Source organism: Bombina bombina, chromosome 6 (assembly GCF_027579735.1).
Source record: "Bombina bombina isolate aBomBom1 chromosome 6, aBomBom1.pri, whole genome shotgun sequence".
Taxonomy (NCBI): Eukaryota; Metazoa; Chordata; class Amphibia; order Anura; family Bombinatoridae; genus Bombina; species Bombina bombina.
In genome coordinates, this window is record NC_069504.1 from 1,077,869,466 (window position 1) to 1,077,896,170 (window position 26,705).

The window sequence follows — 26,705 nt, forward strand, 5'->3', positions numbered from 1 at the left end:
CTCTCCCCCTCTTTTGCTCTCTCTTTTTCCTCCACCTCTCTTTTGCCCTCTCTTTTTCCTCCACCTCTTTTGCTCTCTCCCCTCTCTTTTGCTCTCTCTCCCCCCCTCTCTTTTGCTTTCCTCACCTCTTTTGCTCTCTCCCCCATACTCTTTTGCTCTCTCTTTTTCCTCCACCTCTCTTTTGCTTTCTCACCCCCCCTCTATTTTGCTCGCTCCCCCCTTTTGCTCTCCCCACCTCTTTTGCTCGCTCTCTCCCCCCACTCTTTTGCTCTCTTTTTCCTCCACCTCTCTTTTGCTTTCTCCCCTCCTCTCTTTTGCTCTCTTTTTTTCCTCCCCCCTCTCTTTTGCTCTCTCTCCACCTCTCTTTTGCTCTCTCCCAGTCTTTTGCTCTCTCTCTCCCCCCCCTCTCTTTTGCTCACTCTCTCTCTCCCCTCTCTTTTGCACTTTCCCCCTCTCTTTTGCTCTCTCTCTCCCCTCTCTTTTGCTCTCTCCCCCTTCTCTTTTGCTCTCTCCCCCCTCTCTTTTGCTCTCTCCCCCCTCTCTTTTGCTCTCTCCCCCCTCTCTTTTGCTCTCCCCCCCCTCTTTTGCTCTCTCCCCCCCCCCCTCTTTTGCTCTCTCTCCCCCTTCTCTTTTGCTCTCTCTCCCCCTTCTCTTTTGCTCTCTCTCCCCCCTCTCTTGCTCTCTCTCCCCCTCTCTCTTTTGCTCTCTCCTTTTTCCTCCCCCTCTCTTTTGCTCTCTTCCCCTCCTCTCTTTTGCTCTCTCCCCTCCTCTCTTTTGCTCTTTTTTTTCCTCCCCCCTCTCTTTTGCTCTCTCTCCACCTCTCTTTTGCTCTCTCCCAGTCTTTTGCTCTCTCTCCCCCTCTCTTTTGCTCTCTCTCCCCCCTCTCTTTTGCTCTCTCTCCCCCCTCTCTTTTGCTCTCTCTCTCCCCTCTCTTTTTGCTCTCTCTCTCCCCTCTCTTTTGCTCTTTCCCTCTCTTTTGCTCTTTCCTTCCCCCGTCTCTTTTGCTCTCTTTTTCCTCCCCCCTCTCTTTTGATTGCTCTCCCCCCTCTCTTTTGCGCTCTCTCCCCCCTCTTTTGCTCTCTCCCCCCTTTTTTTCTCTCACTTCTCTTTTGCTCTCTCCCCCTTTCTCTTTTGCTCTCTCCCCCTTTCTCTTTTGCTCTCTCCCCCTTTCTCTTTTGCTCTCTCTATTCCCCCCTCTTTTGCTCTCTCTATTTCCTCCCCCCTCTCTTTTGCTCTCTGCCCCTCTCTTTTGCTCTCTGCCCCTCTCTTTTGCTCTCTGCCCCTCTCTTTTGCTCGCTCTCTCCCTCTCTTTTGCTCGCTCCCCCCTCTATTTTGCTCTCCCTCCTTCTCTTTTGCTCTCACCTCCTCTCTTATGCTTGCTCTCTCTCCCCCTCTCTCTTGCACTCCCCCCTCTCGGTCTTTTTTTCCTCCACTTCTCTTTTGCTCTCTCCCCCTTTCTCTTTTGCTCTCTCCCCCTCTCGTTTGCTCTCTCTATTCCCCCCTCTTTTGCTCTCTCTATTTCCTCCCCCCTCTCTTGCTCTCCCCCCTCTCTTTTGCTCTCTGCCCCTCTCTTTTGCTCTCTGCCCCTCTCTTTTGCTCTCTGCCCCTCTCTTTTGCTCGCTCCCCCCTCTATTTTGCTCTCCCTCCTTCTCTTTTGCTCTCACCCCCTCTCTTATGCTTGCTCTCTCTCCCCCTCTCTCCACCCCTCTTTTGCTCTCCACCCCTCTTTTGCTCTCCCCCCCTCTCTTTTGCTCTCTCTCTCCCCCCCCTCTCTTTTGCTCTCACCCCCTCTCTTATGCTTGCTCTCTCTCCCCCTCTCTCCACCCCTCTTTTGCTCTCCACCCCTCTTTTGCTCTCCCCCCCTCTCTTTTGCTCTCTCTCTCCCCCCCTCTCTTTTGCTCTCTCTCTCCCCCCCCTCTCTTTTGCTCTCTCTCCCCCCCCTCTCTTTTGCTCTCTCTCTCTCTTCCCCCTCTCTTTTGCTCTCTCTCTCCCCCCTCTCTTTTGCTCTCTCTCCCCCCCCCTCTCTTTTGCTCTCTCTCCCCCCCCTCTATTTTGCTCTCTCCCCTCTCCCCTCTTTTGCTCTCTCTCTTCCCTCTCTTTTGCTCTCTCTCTCTCCTCTCTCTTTTGCTCTCTCTCTCCCCTCTCTTTGGCTCTCTCTCTCCCCCCTTTTTTGCCCTCTCTCCCCCCTTTTTTGCCCTCTCTCCCACATCTTTTGAGCTCTGTCTCACACCCACGCTCACTCCAGACTGACCACACCCTCACCACGCCCGCTCCCACCATCCGTTCTTGCGGCGGACAGCAGATCAGGTGTGTTTCTCTAAGGCCAGGTGCGTTTGTTCTCGCACTGTCTCTACTGCGCATGACAGCTTTGGACAAACACACTTAGCCTTTTATATTATAGGATTTGTGCTTTTTCTCTTGCCTTTTTAATATAAAAGACATAGCATGTGAACATTTAAACACATCTACAAGCATTTGGGGAATTTAGCGGTATATACAAATATTAGTACAATATGTACCCAGCATCAATATTTAATGCAGATAAATAGAAATGCATTACTGGAAGGTAATAGACTGGGCAGCAATCCTAAACAAGTAAAGGAGATCAGCATCTCAAATTGCTTTACCCAAGGTAATGGTTACTTTTTTTTTTTTTAAAGGACAAAAGTCAAAATTGAACTTTCATGATTCATATAGAGCATGCAGTTTTAAAAGATTTTTATTTAATTTTATTTCCACACTTTGAGGCACCAGCTTCTAAAGAGCAAGTTCAGTGTATATGTATACTATTTTGTGATTGTCTGATGGATGTCACATGATACAGGGGACAGCAAATGGGGGGGGGGAAATACATTTGTCAGAACAAAATCTACTGCTTATTTAAAATTCAGAGTGTTATTGTATTTTTATTATGCACTTGTTAATCATCTAATTCTACTGTATCTAATGGTTCTTTAAGGAACATAATAGACCAAATTTAAAATGTATTTCACAAATAGAAGCATTTTTGTAATAATAGTAGTAAAACTGTTCCTAGCAAAGGCTAACACTTTTTTGTTTTCGTTGCTCATCCCTTATGTGTCCATCCCTGTTTCTCTAGATTTATATACCAGAAAAAGCCAAAAGATTCTCCAGAAAGACTTTTTTAATACAGATTTTCAGAAGATGAACCAATAGATTTGTCTACAGTGAAATCTCCTCATTATGAACAGAGGTAGATTTTCTTAGCAATATACTGTATGTGTGATCTGAGACGGCGGTTTTCCTAAATTTCTGGAAGACGTCTTTCCATATTTTTGCCACCTTTGAACTTACCTGTTGCTTCATTGTTTTTGTGTCCCACAGCAGAAGTTTCCCCGGTACCTGGTTGCTGCCATTTTCTCCCAAGTCCGTTGCTGCTGGGTTTTGGTAAGGAAAGCTTTGAGCAGCTGCCGAGCACACAAAAGAGGCCCCGCTCGGACTGCACGCCAGTGAGAGGATCCTAAAGATGAAAGTAATTATCCCATTTAGTGACATCGTACCCATTGCAGGAGCAAATTCCCAGATCTGGAATTCTGAAATTCAGACCTTTTTCATCAATACTTTTTAAAAATAAAATTATTCAAAATTATAATTTTCCCCACCGGTAAGTACAATTTTCTCTGCCTGCGTCTTTTTTTTTTTTTTTTGGGGGGGGGTTAGTTCTAAAAGTTATAGCCTATATTTATTTAAAGAGATATAAAACCCACAATGTTTCTTTCATGACTCAGAGAATGCAATTTTAAACAACTTTCTTCATTTACTTTTATTATCTATTTTTTCTTATATCTATGTATCTTTTGTTGAAAAGCAGGGACAGGTGCTTAGGAGCTGGCCTATTTCTGGATCACTATATGGCAGCAGTTTTACCAGAATGTTATCCATTTGCAGAAGCACTAGATGCCAGCACTATTTCCTGCTATGTAGTGCTCCAGATGCCTACCTAGGTATCTCCTAAACACAGAATATCATGGAAACAAAGCAAATTTGATATTAGAAGTAAATTTGATTTTTTTTTAAATGGTAAGCTCGGTCTGAATCACAAAATAAAATGTAATGACCGGACCATTTTTCAATTTTCTTACCCTTAATGACAATGGCTATTTTTACATTTCTGTGGTGTTTGTGTTTAGCTGTAATTTTCCTCTTACTCATTTACTGTACCCACACATATTATATACCGTTTTTCTCGCCATTAAATGGACTTTCTAAAGATACCATTATTGTCATCATATCTTATAACTTACTATAAAAAAATATAAAATATGAGGAAAAAAGAAAAAAAAAAAACACACTTTTTCCAACTTTGACCCCCAAAATCTGTTACATATCTAAAACCACTAAAAAACACCCATGCTAAATAGTTTCTAAATTTTGTCCTGAGTTTAGAAATACCCAATGGTTACATGTTCTTTGCTTTTTTTGCAAGTTATAGGGCAATAAATACAAGTAGCACTTTGCTATTTCCAAACCACTTTTTTTCAAAATTAGCGCTAGTTACATTGGAACAGTGATATCTGTCAGGAATACCTGAATATCCCTAGACATGTATATATATTTTTTTTTAGAAGACAACCCAAAGTATTGATCTAAGCCCATTTTGGTATATTTCATGCCACCATTTCACCGCCAAATGCAATCAAATAAAAAAAAACGTTCACTTTTTCACAAATTTTGTCACAAACTTTAGGTGTCTCACTGAAATTATTTACAAACAACTTGTGCAATTATGGCATAAATGGTTGTAAATGCCTCTGTGGGATCCCCTTTGTTCAGAAATAGCAGACTTATATGGCTTTGGGGTTGCTTTTTGGTAATTAGAAGGCTGCTAAATACCGCTAAGCACCACACGTGTATTATGCAGTGAAGGGGTTAATTAGGGAGCTTGTAGGGTTAATTTTAGCTGTAGTGTAGTAGACAACCCAAAGTATTGATCTAGGCCCATTTTGGTATATTTCATGCCACCATTTCACCACCAAAAGCGATCAAATAAAAAAATTTTTTTTTACTTTTTTACTAATTTTTTCACAAACTTTAGGTTTCTCACTGAAATTATTTACAAACAGGGATCCCTTTTGTTCAGAAATAGCAGACATATGGCGTTGGCGTTGCTTTTTGGCAATTAGAAGGCCGCTAAATGCCGCTGCCCACCACACTTGTATTATGCCCAGCAGTGAAGGGGTTAATTAGATAGCTTGCAGGGAGCATTTTAGCTTTAGTGTAGAGATCAGCCTCCCACCTGACACATCCCGCCCCTTGATCCCTCCCAAACAGCTCTCTTGCCTCCCTCACTCCACAATTGTCCCCGCCATCTCAAGTACTGGCAGAAAGTCTGCCAGTACTAAAATAAGTTTTTTTATTTTAATTTTTAAAAAAAATTTATTTAGCTGTGATGGACCCCTCCTTAGCCCCCAACCTCCCCGATCCCCCCGCTACCTATTTGCCACCATCTTGGGTACTGGCAGCTGTCTGCCAGTACCCAGTTTGCCCTCAAAAACAATTTTTTTTTAAGTTTCTTTATAATGATAGCTTTTTCTGTAGTGTAGCTGCCCCCCTCAATACCCCCATCCTTCTCCCCCTCACCGATCCTTAGCTTTTTCTGTAGTGTAGCTGCCCCCCTCAATACCCCCATCCTCCTCCCCCTCCCCGATCCTTTTATATTTAATTATTTTGTAGGTTTTTTTTCCCCCTCCCTCTCAATTCAGGGATCATTTGTGGCAGTGGTTGCTAAGCGGGCCCCCGCAGCCCCCCCCCTCCGCCTGATCCCAGCACCTGGCGTGCACATTGCACTTACAGGAACCGGATGCCGGGTAGCGATGGGCCGCCCACCCGCTAAGCTTCCACCCACCAACAAATGGCACCATCGCTACCGGTGCAGAAAGGGCCACAGAGTGGCTCTCTCTGCATCGGATGCTTGTAAAAGGGTATTGCAGGATGCCTTAATATCGAGGCATCACTGCAATACCCTGAGAGCTGCTGGAAGCGATTGCAATTGCTTCCAGCACTCAATTAGACCAAGGACTTACCAGGTACGTCCATTGTCACTGACAGTTTTTGCAGGACGTACCTGTTAAGTCCTTTGTCGTTAAAACAACAACTTATTGGTTACAGTACTGTACTGTCTGTTGGTACTATGGATACAAAAGTTTTACAAATGAAATACAATTACCTATGGGCTGCATTAGGACATGTAAATATTACTTATATGCCATAATATATTGTTCTTTATACTTGGTGCCATTTCCTCTCTATTCCAATAAACAAACTAGTCGAAATCCAAAACTTTTCGAGTCCCAAGCAGTTTGGATAAAGGGTTTTGTACCTGTATTCAAATAAATAGGTCTGTAACGTGCAATGTCTTATATGGGGACAACCCAAACCGTCTATTACTTAATGATTTTATGCCCAACCCTTTAAGGCAAGCATCTCCTGCTAAGGGCAGTGGCACTCCAATTAGTCACAATACCTTGGTTCAAAACAGTTATAAATAATATGTAGAATTTTCATAAACAATCTTTGTAATTGCTATTTTTTGTCAACCGTTCCATATAAATGGACCAATGTGTTTGTCCTGTTCATCATATCTGTCACTAAATGATGATTCTGCTTAATTCTAAAATTAGAATCTTGTGCCATTTGAAGCACTGTTCTATCTTATGTTTCAGTCCTATACCATTTCTTTTTTTTTCCTTCATTTTTTTTCTAAGCATACATTGTACAAAGTTGAGTAAGGTTCACGAACTTACACACGAGTAGAGGCAGACAGTTTTCGGTCTTTCAATATTCAAATAAGAGAATGAAAGTTGTTCTGCACAAAAAAAGTAATGTAAAAGTATGATAATAAATATTTGAATTCTAAAATCGGTATAGAGGAAGTTACATTTTCTTTTCAAAAAATGAAGGCTAAATGTTAGGCAACATGTAAATGTGGCCAACATTTATTATTTTTCACCTTGTTCCATTGCTTTCAAATAGAGTAAAAAATCATAGGGATTTTAATTGAGTGTTTGCATATACCAGACTATGTTCTTAGTTTAGAAATTGGTACATACTAGGCCCTCTTGTTTAATAACTTCATACTTTTCATTGGTTCATTTATTAATTCAATTCTATATTAAACTTCTGATATCCTTAAATAGTAAAATCAATTAAAGAATTCTATTTTCAGACATTATGAGCACTTTAATTCTGCTTAACCTGTGTATTTCCTACATAACACTGTTTGCTGATGTCCACTTTGCTCACTGCACCTATAACCATGGGGAACAGAACAAGCGTGTTTGTGTATCTAGACTAATTTGATAGAAGAAAATACCAAATCGACCACCAAGTATTTTTCCTAAGAGGAAAACACTAAGGCTTTGATTATAAGTGGAACACACAAATGCAAGAAATATGGAGCTTTAAAGAGATAGAAAAGTCAAAATTAAACTTGCACAATTCAGATAGATCATGTCATTTTAAGACACTTTTAGATCCACTTCTATAATAATACGTATACAGATTCTACACTACAGAGAGCTAGCTGGTTAACGATGGCTAAACACATTTGTCTCTTTTCATTGGCTCATTAGATTTGCTCAGCTAAGGGTTAAATACGAATGTGCATGAGCACAAAACCTATCCCAATGTGCATAATGAGCACACTACTACCACTTGCATTATCCCCTGAAAGTATAGGGTCTACATATGTACCTGGCATGTTAAAATGCATTGGTTAAATAATTTAACTAACAATACCAAGGGGATTGTTATTGATGTGTACAACATAATATACCGCCCTTGTCCACTTGTAATCTAGACTCAAGTTGTTACCTTATAGTCAATGGGCACCAAGTGGTTCCTTTGTTATAAAGGCTTTTTGAAAAAAGAAAATTTATGTTTACCTGATCAATTTATTTCTTTTTTGAAACGATGAGTCCACGGATCATCTTAACCCCTTAAGGACCAAGGCCATTTTTCAATTTCTTTCCCTTAAGGACCAGGGCTATTTTTACATTTCTGCGGTGTTTGTGTTTAGCTGTCATTTTCCTCTTACTCATTTACTGTACCCCCACATATTATATACCGTTTTTCTCGCCACTAAATGGACTTTCTAAAGATACCATTATTTTCATCATATCTTATAATTTACTATTAAAAATATTATAAAATATGAGGAAAAAATGGAAAAAAACACACTTTTTCTAACTTTGACCCCTAAAATCTGTTACACATCTACAACCACCAAAAAACAACCATGCTAAATAGTTTCTAAATTTTGTCCTGATTTTAGAAATACCCAATGTTTACATCTTCTTTGCTTTTTTTGCAAGTTATAGGGCAATAAATACAGGTAGCACTTTGCTATTTCAAAACCACTTTTTTTCAAAATGAGCGCTAGTTACATTGGAACCCTGATATCTGTCAGGAATACCTGAATATCCCTTGACATGTATATATTTTTTTTTAGAAGACATCACAAAGTATTGATCTAGGCCCATTTTGGTATATTTCATGCCACCATTTCACCGCCAAATGCGATCAAATAAAAAAAAATGTTCACTTTTTCACAAATTTTTTCACAAACTTTAGGTTTTTCACAGAAATTATTTACAAACAACTTGTGCAATTATTGCATAAATGGTTGTAAATGCTTCTCTGGGATCCCCTTTGTTCAGAAATAGCAGACTTATATGGCTTTGGCGTTGCTTTTTGATAATTAGTAGACTGCTAAATGCCACTGCGCATCACACGTGTATTATGCCCAGCAGTGAAGGGGTTAATTAGGGAAGATGTAGGGAGCGTCTAGGGTTCATTTTAGCTTTAGTGTAGTGTAGTAGACAACCCCAAGTATTGATCTAGGCCCATCTTGGTATATTTCATGCTACCATTTCACCGCTAAATGCGATCAAATAAAAAAAAAACGTAAAATATTTCACAATTTTAGGTTTCTCACTGAAATTATTTACAAATAACTTGTGCAATTATGGCATAAATGGTTGTAAATGCTTCTCTGGGATCCCCTTTGTTTAGAAATAACAGACATATATGGCTTTGGCGTTGCTTTTTGGTAATTATAAGGCCGCTAAATGCTGCTGCGCACCACACATCTATTATGCCCAGCAGTGCAGGGGTTAATTAGGTAGCTTATAGGGAGCTTGCAAGGTTAATTTTAGCTTTAGCATAGAGATCAGCCTCCCACCTGACACATCACACCCCAGGATCCCTCCCAAACAGCTCTCTTCCCTCCCCCATCCCACAATTGTCCCCGCCATCTTAAGTACTGGCAGAAAGTCTGCCAGTACTAAAATAAAAGGTATATTTAAAGAAAAAAAATAAAATTGTATAGCATATTTACATATGCTGCTGTGTAAGATCCCCCCTTAGCCCCCAACCTCCCTGATCTCCCCCAAACAGCTCTCTAACCCTCCCCCTCTACCTTACTGGGAGCCATCTTGGGTACTGGCAGCTGTCTGCCAGTACCCAGTTTAGAAAAAAATGCCTTTTTTTTTTTTAATATATTTTTTTTTTCTGTAGTGTAGCTTGACCCCCCATAGACAAACCACCACCCCCTCCCAGATCCCTTACAATAATTTTTTTCTGCTGATCCCCCCTGTCTCCCACTTTTTTTTTCTGTAGTATAGCGGTTCCCACCCGCTCCCTCCCCGTGCACACGCCCGCCCGCCGCTCCCCGTGCGCGCCCCCGACATCCCCGCCCCCTCTCTCTTCAATACTCCATCGATGGCCGCCCACCCGCCTCCCACGTCAGCTCCCACCCACCACCAACGATTGCGGCCATCAATGCCGGTGCAGAGAGGGCCACAGAGTGGCTCTCTCTGCATCGGATGGGGGAAAAATGTTATTGCAGGATGCCTCGAGGTAAATAACGGTAAAGCGGCTGGAAGCGATCAGGATCGCTTCCAGCCGCTTTAATCCCCAAAGTCGTACAGGGTACGTCGCTGGTCTTTAAAGACCAGGTTGTGTGCGACGTATCCTGTACGACTCGTGTCGTTAAGGGGTTAAATTACTAATGGGATATTCACCTCCTGGTCAGCAGGAGGCGGAAAAGAGCACCACAGCAAAGCTGTTAAATAGCTCCTCCCTTCCCTCCCACTCCAGTCATTCGACCTAAGTTAAGGAAAGAAAGGAAAAACCAAGGTGCAGAGGTGTCTGAAGTTTATAATACTCAACAACCTGTCTTACAAGAACAGGGCAGGACGTAAACTCATCGTGTCAAAAAAGAAATAAATTTATCAGGTAAGCATAAATTTTCTTTTCTTTTTTATAACACGATGAGTCCACGGATCATCTTAATTACTAATGGGATTCAATACCCAAGCTAGAGTACACAGATGATACGGGAGGGACAAGACATGGAACCTAAACGGAAGGCACCACTGCTTGAAGAAAGCGGCCTCAGCCGAGGCAAAAATTCAAATTTATAGATCTTTGAAAAAGTGAGGAGAGGGCCAAGTTGCAGCCTTGCAAATCTGATACACAGAAGCTTCATTTTTGAATGCCCATGAGGAAGCAACGGCCCTCGTAGAATGAGCCATAACTCGATCAGGAGGCTGCTGTCCAGCAGCCTCATATGCAAAACGTATGATACTCTTCAGCCAAATAGAAAGAAGTAGCCATAGCTTTCTGTCCCTTACGTTTACTGAGAAAATCACAAACAGAGAAGAAGACTGAGGAAAGTCCTTAGTCGCCTGCAGGTAAAATTTTAAAGCACGGACCACGTCCAAATTGTGCAGAAGACGTTCTTCCTGAGAAGAAGGATTAGGACACAAAGAAGGAACAACAATCTCCTGATTAATGTTTCGATCAGAAACAACCTTAGGAAGAAATTCTAATTTAGTACGTACAACTACCTTATCTGAATGGAAAGTAAGGAGACTCATACTGCAATGCCTGAGAGCTCTCGACACTCTACGAGCAGGAGAACAACAAGAAATAAAACTTTCCAAGATAACAACTTACTACCTAAGGAATGCATAGGCTCAAATGAAGCCCCTTGAAGAACTTTGAGAACTAAATTAAGACTCCATGGAGGAGTAACTGGTTTGAACACAGGCCTGATCCTGACCAAGGCCTGACAAAATGATTGTACATCTGGGACATCCGCCAGACGTTTGTGTAACAAAATAGATAAGGCCGAGATTTGACCCTTTAGGACTTGTCGATAATCCTTTCTTCAAACCCTCTTGGAGAAAAGACATAATTCTACTCCATGAGTAGTCCTTGGATTCACACCAATAGAGATATCTATGCCAAATCTTGTGGTAAATCCTTCTAGTTACAGGCTTATGAGCCTGAAACATGGTCTCTATGACCAAGTCAGAAAAACCCTGCTTAGATAAAACTAAGCATTCAATCTCCAAGCAGTCAGCTTCAGAGAAACTAGATTTGGGAGAAGGAAATGCCCTTTAATTAGAAGGTCCTTCCTCAACGGAAGTCTCCAAGGTGGCAGAGATGACATGTCCACCATATCAGCAAACCAAATCCTGCGAGGCCAAGCAGGAGCAATGAGGATCACCGATGTCCTCTCCTGCTTGATTCGAGCAATGACTCGAGGAAGAAAAGCAAACAAAGGAAATAGGTATGCTAGACTGAAGGTCCAAGGAACCGCCAGGGCATCTATCAGTTCCGCCTAGGGGTCCCTGGACTTTGACCCGTATCTCAGGCGCTTGGCATTCTGTCGAGATGCCATAAGATCTAATTCTGGTTGACCTCACTTTAGAATCAGGTTGGAGAACACTTCCGGATGGAGTTCCCACTCCCCAGAAGAAAAGTCTGTCTACTCAGGAAATCCGCCTCCCAGTTGTCCACCCCTGGGATGCGGATCGCCGACAGGCAGCAAGAATGGGCCTCCGCCCACTGAATTATCTTGGTTACCTCTGTCATCGCTAAGAAACTGCTTTTTCCTCCCTGATGAATGATGTAAGTCACTGATGTCCGACTGGAACCTGATAAACTGGACCGAGGCTAACTGAGGCCAGGCCAGAAGAGCATTGAAGATCGCTCTCAGCTCCAGGAAGATTATAGGAAGGACAGACTCTGGCTGAGTCCAAATTCCCTGAGCCTTTAGGGAACCCCAGACTGCTCCCCCTCCAGAAGCATTCGAGGAGACAAGTCCGCATAATCTCTGTTCCATTGCCTGAGCATACTTAACTGCAGAGGTCTGAGATGGAATCGAGCAAACGGGATGATGTCTATTGTCGCTACCATCAGCCCGATTACCTCCATGCACTGAGCCACTTATGGCCGAGGAGTGGACTGAAGAGCTAGACAAGTATCGAAAATCTTTGATTTCCTGACTTCTGTCAGAAAAATCTTCATTGATGGGATCTATTATTGTTCCCAAGAAAGGAACCCTTGTACTTGGACCTAAGGAACTCTTTCCTAAATTTACCTTCCATCCATGAGATCTCAGGAAGGATAACACCATGTCCGTGTGGGAACTTGCTTGTTGCAAGGATGGCATCCAGATAAGGTGCCACTGCAATGCCCCGTGACCGAAGCATCGCCAACAGCGATCTCAGAACCCTTGTAAAAATTTCGGAAGCTGTGGCAAGCCACGAATTGGAAGTGTTTTCTAGAAAGGTAAACCTTAGAAACTTGTAATGATCCCAGTGAATGGGAACATGCAAAAACGCGTCCTTAAATCCACCGTTGTTAATAAATTGACCCTCCTGGACCAAAGTGAGAATGGAATGAACAGTTTCCATCTTGAAGGACGGTATTCTGAGGAGTTTGTCTTAGACTCTTGGGATCTTTAAAATAGAATGAAAGGTTCCCTCTTGATTTGAGAACCCGATTTGAATAAAATTCCAGACCCTGTTCCTAATCGGAAGAGGAATTATCACTCCCAGGTCGGAGAGGTCTCCAACATAGTGTAAGAACGCCTCTCCTCTTGTCTCGTCTGCCGATAATCTTGAAAGCAGAAATCCGCCCCTGGGAGGAAGTCTTGAACTCTAATTTGTATGCCAGGGACACAAAGTCCCCAAGTGATCATGAAATCACAAACCCCAAGCTTGATCGAAGGAAAAACCTGCCCCTTATGGATGAGGCGCACGCCCCTCATGCTGTCTTTGATTCAACAGCAGGGATCATGGACTGTTTTCCCCTATTCTAAGCCTGGCTGGGGGTACCAGAAGGCTTAGACTGCTTCTGCTTGGGAAAAGGAGGGAAAGTATTTCCCCAGAAAACTCAGAAGAACTGAAATGATCTGACGTCCTCCCGCTTATTTGTCTTATTCTGTAGATGAAACAACCGCAGACCAAGATTTTAACCATAATGCTCACTTAAAGGCCTTTATACTCACTTAAAGGCCTTTATACTATCCCTTCGAAGGGGAGGGTGTCTGTCCAATAGAAACAGACAACACATCAAACCAGTACGCCGCCGCACTGGAGACAGTAGCCATACCAACTGCAGGTTGTCCCTGTAAAACCTCAAACTTCTATCCGTAGGGTTCTTCTCCTGCATCAGGTCTAAAAGGAACTACTATCCACTATGGGAATAGTATCTCCCTACTGCAAAGACTCCGTTATAGAGTCAGTTATATAAAGCATCCTATTTAATATAGGAAAGGAGAAAAAGGTAATAACCAGTTTCTTCGATTCCTGAGCAAATATCTTTTTAGCCCTATCTGGTACAGGAAATACATCCACCATGAAGGGCGCGTCACAATATTAGTATAAGTTACTGGACTCTGTAGGATAGACTACGTTAGTAGTGTCCGAGTCGCCCAGGGTAGCCAAAAACCTCTTCAAGTAACCTATGGAGGTATTCAGGCTAAAACTGAAAGGAAACAACCTCAGAATCAGATAAGGAAATTACCCCATCTGAGTCTAAGAATTCCCCCTCAAAAACTACCAAAGTATCTTCCTCTTTCAGGTTACAGGGAAAAAACCTTTGTAGTAGCTACTACTAAATCAACTGATTGAAAATATATCCTCTTGCACTTTTCCCTACAGCGTGGGAAAAACAGACAATGCTTGAAATGCAAGGTAACTCCAAGTGGAGTGTGAGAGGAATCGCAGGGCACTGCATGTGGGCTAAAAAAAATTGGTACTCTATGGGAGAAATTTGTGGCATAACTTGACCATTGTCAATAGACTCCTAAACAGCATGCGCCTTAGAAGGAGTAGGTCTATTTTTATAAAATAATTTTCTCTCAATAGATGAGAAAAAGGATTGGCAGTACCATATAGACATCAAAGCTTAAGACAAGAGACACCAGTAGAGCCTCTTGGTTCATCCTGTCTACAGGATGAGTTAAACAAGTTAACAGTTTACATTTTTAGAAACAAAATTATCACATAAAAACGTTACTGTTTCTTTAAATTTAAAAACATATTTTTTTATTTTTATGTGCAGAAGGAAGTTAACTTAGCACGCAGTTACTGCACAACCTGTCAAGACCTCAGCATACCCGGCTGAGGTACCCATCTGCCCAAAAACTTTATTCTTTAAAATGAAGCCTTTAGAAAACGAACTGTCTACATTTTTAGGCATAAAAGGTCTGGAACGTAACTGTAACTTTGTCCGGCCCCACTGATATGGGAAAACACAAAGTACAGTGTTAAACAAACTCCTCCTTCCGTTGCCGAACTCGGAAGTGGAGAAAGGAAGTGTGCAGCCAAAATTGGCACCACACGAAGCTCCGCCCATCTTGGGCATTACAACATTAAATCTCCCGGTCGCCATTGTGATTGTTAAAACAACTAAGACACCGGGAACAAACTGAACTATATGTGAAGCCTGGTGGCAAATTGGGCTACCGCCTGCTGGACAGCAGCTTAGCCTCTAAATGTAACCAACATATCACTTCCCACTGAGTCTTATTTTCCCTCAGCCCTAGTGAAAACAAGGCCCCCAGATATATAAACCAACCAATTTCTCCTCAGCCCCAGTGCCTGCTTATAACGTGCAGTCGCTGAAAACCCCTCCTTTTGTATATAGGAGATAAGTCCCAGTTCAATAAGTGCTCCACTTCTTCTGAGATCTTCCCAGACCCAGAATAAAAAGTTAGCACTTACCTTTAAAATCTGCCCGACAGCAGGGCAGCTCAGCAGGTTTGAGAGGTCCTCTCCCTCTCATAGCCTGAGTAATCTTGCTTAGGCTATCAGGATTAGGGCAGCATGACTGTATGGGAGGCGCTGTGAGAATTATGTCCCACAAGTTCCCACTGCTCTAAAGCCACCAATGCTCTACTGAAGAAACTAATATGGACTACGGCTACACCCTAGAACAAAGCAGCACAATCTTGCACTACTTTAAAAATAATAAACTCTTGATTGAAGAATCTTTTCTAACACCTCAATTTACCACTTCCTATCACTAACGTAGGCAAAGAGAATGACTGGGGTGGGAGGGAAGGGAGGAGCTATTTAACAGCTTTGCTGTGGTGCTCTTTGCCGCCTCCTGCTGGGGAGGATTGATATATCCCATTAGTAATAAGATGATCCGTGGACTCATCGTGTCAAGAAAGAAATACAAAGCAACAAATATATATATATATTAACGAGAGTGTTCACCTTTTGTTTGTTTTTTATTCTTTTTTTTGGAGCAAATTTCTCACTGCTGAGAATGTAATGTAGTCAACAACAGGAAAAGGATATAATGAAAGATACCTTGGCATATCCTCAACTATTCCAATCTCACAGAGATTCTTCTTAGCTTCCGTGTCATAAAGGCGAACAGTTCCAGCCTCGCTCCCCAACAACAACTAGAGCAGGACAAGAAGAAAAGAAAAAACAAAAAAAGTGTTATGTACGGATGTAACAGATTTTTGTTTGTTTTTTTGAAGCTACAATATATGGACATATTAAATAAACCTTTTAAGAAAGAAAGCCTTAAAGAGATATGAAACCCATTTTTTTTCTAAATGTAGCCACCAATCAGCAAGTGCTACCCAGTTTTTCTGAACCAAAAATGGGCCAGCTCCTAAGTTTACATTCCTGCTTTTTCAAATAAAGATACAGAGAGAACGTAGAAAATTTGATAATAGGAGTAAATTAGAAAGTTGCTAAAAAGTGCATGCTCTATCTGAATCAGGAAAAAGTAAAATTGGGTTTCATATCCCTTTAAACAAGAGATAATGGCTAACAACCCCCCAACACCTTACTAGTTTAATGTCAAATGGTATGGACAAATCATGAATCCAAAATGCTACAAAAGGGGAGGAAGGTCAATGGGGATCCAATTAAAAGTGGGCCAAAATATAGAAATTGTGATCATTTTTTTGGTCCCTCAATTGGATCTCAATTGACATAAAGAGATCACAAAGTAGTAAAAAATGGAAGGGAAAAAATACAGAGCTACAAAGTATATGCTGCAAAAAGTGTACATGACTTACTGATATATTGATTTATTTATATTTATATATATATATATATATATATATATATATATATATATATATATATATAAAAAAGTTGTACGCCCTTTTTTCTCTTTCGCCTCATCTCTCTCTCTCCTCCCTATCTCATTTCCCCTTTTTCCCTAAACATTCTTTCCTCTCTTTTTTCCTAGGTTCAGGAAAATTCATGATAGGGTATCTGAATTCATTGGGGGCCACGGCTCTCAGTTAGTAAACCTTACCACCTGGGTTTCCTTACGCTTCTGTATTACATTTGTTTGTTTGCTTTCACGTATGATTCTCAGGGATTGTTACAGTGTGGGCTAATTGTATATTGATGACTTTACTGTTCACTCTGTTATGAAGTGATAGGGGTGTGTATGGTGATACCAATATCAGACTCAACAGTGCTTCCCCAAATCTGATATGCTCCCAAAATCAGAAAATGAAAGAGGTCAAAGAGAGGGGTGGGTGGGGAGCGCTCCAAAGGAGCAGTGAGTTGGACTATCTAAATATTGTGCAAGATGTATGGTATATGAGTATATAAAGTTAAAACTATATATAAAGTCTCAGTGACTAGTGTAATGCCTATATTTATGACAATGGGAATATATCCTCAGTAGTGTTAGTAATGATTACGTTAAAAATGAATGTGCATATAAAAGGGGGATTTTGTTCAGTACTAGAATAGTACTAATATATGTGTGTCCCAAAGAGAACAAATGTGTTAAGTGTTCCACTCCTATGTGACTTGAAGTGTATTATATAAGGGATCGTGGTGCGTCTGCAAGTGTTGAAATCAGTGCAGAGAAGTGTTCTTAATTGTGTGAGCTCTTGATGGATGTGTTATGTGGTACACATGTGTAGCGTATAAAGCTAATATAACTAATAAGTTGCTGCAGATAAAATGTAAACGGAGGCAATATAGTGTTAAAAGATTTCTTACTATGTAAAAATGATCAATTCAATAAAAATGGTTACAATATCTACTGTTATTATATTCGAGCTGTTACAATATTCAAGCTGTTACAATATTCAAGCTGTTACAATATGAGTTGTTGATACATATAGGAGGAGTTGCAACACGTGGCAGCTGTATGTATTAAAATGAAGCATACAAGTGTATCACAAAAAGTTCCTATGCAGGATGACAAATGGTGTTTATAAAAAGATTGATTTGTGACAATCTTAAAGTGAAGGTAAAGTTGTGTTAAGTAGCAATTGTTTTTATGTACCTTATACTCAGTGAAATCCAGTCGCTAGGTTTTTTTAAAAAAAAATATATAATTATTTCGGTATATTTTTATCTTTATTTTTCATGCCGTTACCTGCAGAATCTCCGCCCATCCTCCATTTCCTGTTTTCTGACACCGACGTATAGAGCGGTCCCACCCACTCTATACGTGTCTAGTAAGCTCGTGCTGATCGAGCATGGAGTAACTGCGCATGCGCATACTCTTTTGAAAAGGATCTTTGTGCATGCGTTAATCGCGGTTGCTCGTTGCCTTTCGTGTTGAGATGCGCTCTGTGTTCTTGCCAAAAGAAATTACTTTGTGCGCATGCGCGAAACGAGGACGCGCTAGCTTGGCCGCAAAGAACTACAAAAGGCTACGCATGCGCATACTTAACTAAAAACATTGCTGACGTCAATTGACGGCCGCCTAACGGCCAGAGAAACAATTGGCTATTCAAACAATGTGATCGTTGTCTAGAAAAAAAAATTAAATAACGGGTTGATTTACTGGGAGCCGGATCGAGGATAATAATCAAAGATATCCAACGTTAGATTGAGGTACATAAATAATGATGAATTAAAGTGCTATTATTTTGCAATGAGATATTGATTTCTTTGATACAGTACGTTTTAATTTACCTTCACTTTAATAATGCAAAGTGGTAAGTTGTGGCCACAACTATAAAAAACTGAGTCCACAAAGGTTTGAAGTACTGTTAAAAAGTTCTCTGTGTGTCAGAGCAGGTAAAATTAATGCGTGGAACAAAGACTGTAGCGGTGCTCCCCCTTACCGTACTACCTATATCCCTTACCTCCTCTGGCGTTATTTGGGTTATGGGAAGGTTGCCTCTGTGTTATTAGTAGTGGCGAGTTGTATACTCTATCGCCAGTCGGCGTCTTACCGTTCAAACTTCCTGGCAAACCCTTCCTACCTGGGCATGTGTGTAGTCAGTGACGCGTGGTTCTTGGAGGTCCAATCGGATAGCCGGATCGTGGGGGGAGTGTTTCTTTCGTGGTCCTGTGATTCTTTGCTGAAGCCAATAGTATTCACACTGGAAAGTCAATATCTACGCGTTTCAGCGCAGGATGTGCGCCTTTATCAAGACTTGATAAAGGCGCACATCCAGCGCTGAAAAGCGTAGATATTGACTTTCCAGTGTGAATACTATTGGCTTCAGCAAAGAATCACAGGACCACGAAAGAAACACTCCCCCCACGATCCGGCTATCCGATTGGACCTCCAAGAACCACGCGTCACTGACTACACACACGCCCGGGTAGGAAGGGTTTGCCAGGAAGTTTGAACGGTAAGACCTCGACTGGAGATAGAGTATACAACTCGCCACTACTAATAACACAGAGGCAACCTTCCCATAACCCAAATAACGCCAGAGGAGGTAAGGGATATCGGTAGTACGGTAAGGGGGAGCACCGCTACAGTCTTTGTTCCACGCATGAATTTTACCTGCTCTGACACACAGAGAACTTTTTAACAGTACTTCAAACCTTTGCGGACTCAGTTTTTTATAGTTGTGGCCACAACTTACCACTTTGCATTCTTAAGATCGTCACAAATCGATCTTTTTATAAACACCATTTGTCATCCTGCATAGGAACTTTTTGCGACACACTTGTATGCTTCATTTTAATACATACAGCTGCCAGTTGTTGCAACTCCTCATATATGTATCAACAACTCATATTGTAACAGCTTGAATATTGTAACAGCTCGAATATAATAACAGTAGATATTGTAACCATTTTTATTGAATTGATCATTTTTACATAGTAAAAAATCTTTTAACACTATATTGCCTCCGTTTACATTTTATCTGCAGCAACTTATTAGTTATATTAGCTATATACGCTACACATGTGTACCACATAACACATCCATCAAGAGATCACACAATTAAGAACACTTCTCTGCACTGATTTCAACACTTGCAGACGCACCACGATCCCTTATATAATACACTTCAAGTCACATAGGAGTGGAACACTTAACACATTTGTTCTCTTTGGGACACACATATATTAGTACTATTCTAGTACTGAACAAAATCCCCCTTTTATATGCACATTCATTTTTAACGTAATCATTACTAACACTACTGAGGATATATTCCCATTGTCATAAATATAGGCATTACACTAGTCACAGAGACTTTATATATAGTTTTAACTTTATATACTCATATACCATACATCTTGCACAATATTTAGATAGTCCAACTCACTGCTCCTTTGGAGCACTCTGTTATGAAGAACAAGGTATCTCTGTAATATGTTTGGTTGTTTTTTTTCTCTCTTTATCTTTCCACTTGAGCAGTCAAGTTGTACCCCACAGGAACATTTTTATTTGTACTGTTGAAATGAACATATTGTGCCTTTGTAAAAATCTTCAATAAAAACTATTTAAACAAAAAAATAAAAGTTGTACTCCCTATCTAATAAAGAAACTTAATTTTGAATTTCATCTCCCTTTTGGTAAACATTTCACTAAGGATTTCATTTAAAATTTGATAGAATGTTGGAGTGTTTGGTAAAAGGGATGAGCCAAGTGTATGTATATGTGTGTATATATATATATATATATATATATATATATATATATATATATATATATATATATATATATATATATTGCATGTTCGGCGTGATATCAAACTCAGAGGTGGCGGAAATTGTAAGCGCCAGTGGTCTATTGACTGCTGCTTCTTACATTGCGGAAAGCAGGCTGCACGTGCGAGAGCCTGACCTGTAAGGGCTCCAAATCAGCTAACGCTGCTTAGTACATAGAGCCAGGCAGTAAAAGTGCTTGTAGGTGCTGCATCAATAAGAATAGCATATCTATATAAAATTAACGGGACACTAAACCCAAATTTTTCCTTTCATGAATCAGATAGAGCATGCAATTTTAAGCAACTTTCTAATTTACTCCTATTAGCAATTTTTCTTTGTTCTCTTGCTATCTTTATTTGAAAAGCAAGAATGTAAGCTTAGGATCCAGCCCATTTTTGGCTCAGCACCTGGGTAGCACTTGCTGATTGGTGGCTAAATGTACCCACCAATCAGCAAGTGCTATCTAGGGTGCTGAATCAAAAATGTGCCGGCTCCTTAGCTTAGATTCCTGCTTTTTCAAATAAAGATAGCAAGAGAATGAAGAATAATTGATAATAGGAGTAAATTAGAAAGCTACTTAAAAATGCATGCTCTATCTGAATCATGAAAGAAAAACCTTGGCTTTAGTGTCCATTTAAGGTAAAGACTTACCATAAAGATCAACGCTGGTTTGACCAACAACAAGCATCACTCACCAGTCTATCTCTTTTAGTTGCCCACTCTAATGACAGGAGAGGAGATTTTGAAATTGCTGAAGCTTTAGTCTGCATGATAGCATCAATAGACCAAACTTTGATCACTCCATCAACATCCAGACTTGCAACCCTGCGCCCTGAGCAGTCCACCCTGATGGAGACAAAAAACATGTTTTACATAAACATATCATATTAATTCCATTAATAACAAGAAAGGAGTTGACTTAAAAATAGACATCCTAATGTAAAAATTAAAAAAAAATAAAAAAAAGAATTAGTACTTCACTAAGTGACCAAACTCGTAGATAAAGTCACATCAGGTGCCACTCCTTAGTAAGAAACAGCTAGTGATAGTAAATTTATTTATTTCTTGACACGACGAGTCCACGGATCATCATTAATTACTATTGGGAATATCACTCCTGCCCAGCAGGAGGCGACAAAGAGCACAACAGCAAAGCTGTTAAATATTACCTCCCTTCTATCCCACCCCAGTCATTCGACCGAAGTAAAGGAGAGAAAGGAAGCAACAAGGTGCAGAGGAGTCTGAAGTTTATAAAATACTAAAAACCTGTCTAAATAACAGGGCGGGCCGTGGACTCATTGTGTCAAGAAAGAAATACATTTATCAGATAAGTATAAATTTAGTTTTCTTTCTAATGACACGATGAGTCCATAGATCATCATAAATTACTGTTGGGAATCAATACCCAAGCCAGAGTACACAGATAAGGGAGAGACAAGACAGGAAACCTAAACGGAAGGCACCACTGCTTGAAGAATCTTTCTCCCAAAAGCAACCTCAGCTGAGGCTAAAAAGTCAAATTTATAGAAGTTTGAAAAAGAGTGAAGAGAGGACCAAGTTGCAGCCTTGCAAAACTGTTCTATAAAGGCTTCATCTTTAATGCCCAGGAAGAGGAAACAACCCTCGTAGAAAGAGCCGTTACCCCCTCGGGAGGCTGCTGTCCAGCAGTTTCATAGGTAAAGCAAATGATACTCTTCAGCCACAAAGAAAGAGAAGTAGCCGTAGCTTTCTGTCCCTTACGTTAAACAGAAGACTGAAGAAAATCCTTAGTTGCCTGTAAATATAATTTTAGTGCACGTACCACGTCCAGATTGTGTAGAAGACGTTCCTCCTGAGAAGAAGGATTAGGACACAAGGAAGGAACAACAATCTCCTGATTAATGTTCCGGTCAGAAACTACTTTAGGGAGAAACCCTAATTTAGTACGTAAAACCACCCTATCCAATTAAAAAATAAGGTAAGGAGACTCATACTGTAATACCCAGATCTCTGAAACTCTACGAGCAGATGAAATAGCGACAAGAAACAAAACTTTCCAAGATAACTTAATATCTAAGGAATGCATCGGCTCAAACGGAGCCCCTTGAACAACTTTAAGAACTAAATTAAGACTCCCAGGAGGAGTAACTGGTTTGAATACAGGCCTAATCCTGATTAGGGCCTGACAAAACGATTGTAGGTCTGGGAAGTCCGCCAGACGTTTATGTAACAAAATAGACACAGCAGATATTTGAACTTTTAGGGAACTTGCCGGTAATCCCTTCTCCAAATCTTCTTGGAGAAAGGACAGAATTCTAGGAATCCGAACTCTACTCAAAGAGTAGCCCTTGGATTCACACCAATATAGATATTTACGCCATATCTTATGGTAAATCTTCCTAGTCACAAATTTACGAGCCTGAATCATGGTCTCAATGACCGATTCCGAAAATCCACGCTTGGATAAAATTAAGCGTTCAATCTTGAAGCAGTCAGCTTCAGAGAAACTAGATTTGGATGAAAGAAGGGTCCTTGAAGTAGAAGGTCCTTCCTTAAAGGAGGTCTCCAAGGTGGAAGAGATGACATGTCCACCAGGTCTGCATACCAAATCCTGCAAGGCCACGCCGGTGTAAGGAGGATCACCAACGCCCTCTCCTGCTTGATTCGAGCAATGACTCGAGGTAGAAGAGCAAACGGAGGAAATAGGTATGCGAGACTGAAATTCTAAGGTACCGTCAGAGCGTCTATCAGTACAGTCTGAGGGTTCCTTGACCTCGACCCGTACCACGGAAGCTTGGCATTCTGCCAAGAAGCCATGAGATCCAATTCCGACTGACCCCATTTGAGAATCAGGCTGGAAAACACTCCCGGATGGAGTTCCCACTCCCCCGGTTGAAAGGTCTGCCTGTTTAGGAAGTCCGCCTCCCAGATGTCCACTCCTGGAATGTGGATTGCCAACAGACAGCAATTGTGGGTCTCCCCCCACTGAAAGATCTGGGCTACCTCTGTCATGGCCAAGGAACTCCGAGTTCCTCCCTGACGGGTGATGTAAGTCACTAAGGTTATCTTATCCGACTGGAACCTGATGAACCGGGCCTAAGCTAACTGAGGCCAGGCCAGGCGAGCATTGAAGACTGCTCTCAATTCCAGAATGTTTATGGGTAAAACAGACTCCGACTGAGTCCATGTTCCCTGAGCCTTTAGAGAGCCCCAAACTGCTCCCCATCCCAGGAGGCTGGAATCTGTTGTCACAATCACCCAGGAAGATCTGCAAAAGCAGGTTCCCTGGGAGAGATGAGCCTGAGACAACCACCAAAGTAGAGATCCCTTGTCTCCTGCTCCACCTGTAATCGCGGAGACAGATACGCATAATCTCCGATCCACTGCCTGAGCATGATTAACTGCAGAAGTCTAAGGTGGAAACGGGCAAACGGGATGATGTCCATTGCCGCTACCATCAGCCCAATTACCTCCATGCACTAAGCCACTGATGGCCAAGGAGAGGACTGAAGTGCTAGGCAAGAATCGAAATCTTTGATTTCCTGACTTCTGTCAGAAAAAATTTCATTGATGAGGAGTTTATTAGGGTTCTCAAGAAAACTACCCTTGTAGTTGGAATCCATCCGAGAGACAGCAGGAAAGATAACATTTCTGCATGTGATCTTGCATGTTGAAAGTAAGGCGCCTGAACTAGAATATCGTCCAGATAAGGTGCCACTGCAATTGCCCGCAATCTGAGCACCGCCAGCAGGGATCCCAGAACCTTTGAGAAAATTCTGGGAGCTGTGACAAGACCGAATGGAAGAGCCACAAACTGGAAGTGTTTGTCTAGAAATGCAAACCTTAGAAACTTGTGAAGGTCCCTGTGGATGGGAACATGCAGGTATGCATCCTTTAAATCCACTCTGGTCATAAATTGGCCCTCTTGGACCAGAGAAAGTATGGAACGAATAGTTTCTATCTTGAAGGACGGCACTCTGAGAAACTTGTTTAGATTTTTGAGATCTAAAATTGGTCTGAAGGTTCCCTCCTTCCTGGGAACCATGAACAGATTGGAATAGAATCCCAGACCTTGTTCCTGCATTGGAACAGGAACAATCACTCCCAGGTCAGAGAGGTCCCGTACACAGTGTAAGAACGCTTCTCTTTTTGTCTGGTCTACAGATAATCTTGAAAGCAGAAACCTGTCCATGGGAGGAAAGGTCTTGAACTATAGTTTGTATCCCTGGGACACAATGTCCACTGCCCAGGGATCTTGAACGCAAGACTGAGTGAAGAAGGAAAACCTGCCCCCCCACAAGATCCGTTCCCGGATCGGGGGCAGGCCCTTCATGCTATCTTTGGCCCAACAGCCGGCTTCTTGGATTGCTTTCCCTAGTTCCTAGACTGATTGGGTCTCCAGGAACATTTGGACTGCTCCTGCTTGGAGGAGGGAGTGGAAGGATTTCCCTTGAAATTCCGAAAAGGAACGAAAATTACTCTGACATCCTTTTTTTTTTATTATTTCTTTATCCTGAGGGAGGAAATGTTCCTTATCTCCTGTAATATCAGAAAATATCTCCGTCAAACCAGGCCCAAACAAGGTCCTTCCCTTGTAAGGAATCACCAAAAGTTTAGACTTAGATGACACATCCGCAGACCAAGATTTTAACCATAAAGTTCCGCGAGCCAATATGGTAAAGCCTGAAATCTTAGCTCCCAGCTTAATAACCTGAAGGGAATCGTCTGTAATAAAGGAGTTGGCCAACTTAAAGGCCTTTATCCTATCTTGGATTTTTTCCGAGGGGAGTGTCTGTCCGAATAGAATCAGACAATGCATCAAACCAGTATGCTGTCGCACTAGTGACAGCAGCAATAGAAATCGCAGGAAGCCATTGTAAATCCATAGGATCCTTAAAGGAACAACTATCCTCTATGGGAATAGTAGCTTTCTTGGCTAGCGTGGAAATTGACCCTTCAACCTTGGGTACCATCTGCCAAGACTCCTTGATAGAGTCTGTTATAGGAAACCTCTTTTAAATATAGGGGATTGAGAAAAAGGTCTCTTCCCATTCCTTAGCAATAATCTCTGTAGCCGTATCTGGTACAGGAAATACTTCCACCATGGAGGGCTCAGCAAAATACTTGTTTAGGATTGACTACGAAAGTAGTATCGGAGTCGTCCAGGGTAGCTAAAACCTCCTTAAGTAGTAAGCGGAGGTGCTCTAGCTTAAATCTGAAGGATACAACTTCAGCATCAGAGGAAGGAATTACACTGTCTGAATCGGAGATCTTACCCTCAGGTGATACCCGAAATATCCTCTTCTTCAAACTTATGAGAGGTAAAGTTCGGAATAGATACAGTCGTGACAGAAACCATACACACAGATTTTTTACATTTCCTCTGGCGCTTTCCCTGTAGCAAGGGAATTGGGAGGAAAAGCATGGCACTGTATTATTAATAAAAAAATTGGGACACCCGAGGAGAAAAACTGCGGCATATTTTGAACATTGTCAAAAACTCTTAAACAATATTGGCTCAAAAAGCTAAAATTTTGTGTTCTCTCAACACATGTGCAACAGAAAAAGGACTGGTGGACTATATAATCAACAAAAAGGATATCTGTAATCTATAACAGAGTCTTGATCCCTCTTTACAGAAATAAAATAAAAACATATCAAATTTTACTAAAATTGTATACAGAAAAAAAACGTTACTGTCTCTTTAAATTTTAAACAGTAACTGCTTTATTTTTGATTTACTGCAAAAAAAAGTAACCGTTTTATTTTTGAACTGACAAAACGTAATTGCTTTATTTTTTACTGCAAAATAAAGATTCAACACACTTCAAACAGCTTCTACACCTCAGCTTAGATCTGCTGAGTTGTCAACCTTGTTGGATTGCTGGAGATAATGTATATGAAAACCGGAACCAAAACAGAGCCGTTATAAATAATGTTAAACTATCTTTAATCCGTTTTAACTAAAAATGGCAAGTAGCCAGATTTCTCTCATTCATATATCGTAATTGAGAGAAAATGTGTGCAACAGATAATTCTACCGCCACACAAGCCCCGCCCATCGTGTCAAAATTAACGTGTCAGTCGACATTTTATGTGAAGCTCCGTAATAAATAACTAACAGAGTATCACCAACATTGAGCCTCAAGTCCCCAGTGCCTGCAAATGCTGCCTTACATAATCCCCTTAAGTACATTAGGTTTACTGTATCATTCCAGGAAAATAATAAAATGCCATATTTTTTCCATAATGAATAAAGTGCCCAAACTTTTTCTTTACTAGTCCCAGAAAAAATTAAGTCAGCACTTACTTTAAATCTGCCAGGCAGCAAGGCAGCTCACTAGGTTTGAGAGGTCCTCTCCCTCACATGGACCTGTGGAAAAAGAGATAAAGACTGAGTAATCTTACTCAGGCATTCAGGATTAGGGCAGCATAAATATATGGGAGGTGCAGTGAGAATTATGTCCCACAAGTTCCCATTGATCTAAAGCCACCACTGCT

The 26,705-nt window shown here is 41.2% G+C and overlaps 1 protein-coding gene across 3 annotated transcripts in view; it reads right to left on the reverse strand.

Annotated features, from left to right (window-relative positions):
• The window catches only part of WDR91 (WD repeat domain 91), a 109,476-nt gene that overhangs the window by 13,696 nt on the left and 69,075 nt on the right, over positions 1–26,705 (reverse strand). For all 3 annotated transcript variants that reach the window (XM_053718978.1, XM_053718976.1, XM_053718977.1), the window contains 3 exons: positions 20,921–21,071; positions 15,639–15,733; positions 3,316–3,481 (listed from right to left, as the gene is read on the reverse strand). In XM_053718978.1, coding sequence (XP_053574953.1) covers positions 3,316–3,481; positions 15,639–15,733; positions 20,921–21,071 — 412 coding nt within the window. The remainder of the gene's footprint in view (positions 1–3,315; positions 3,482–15,638; positions 15,734–20,920; positions 21,072–26,705) is intronic.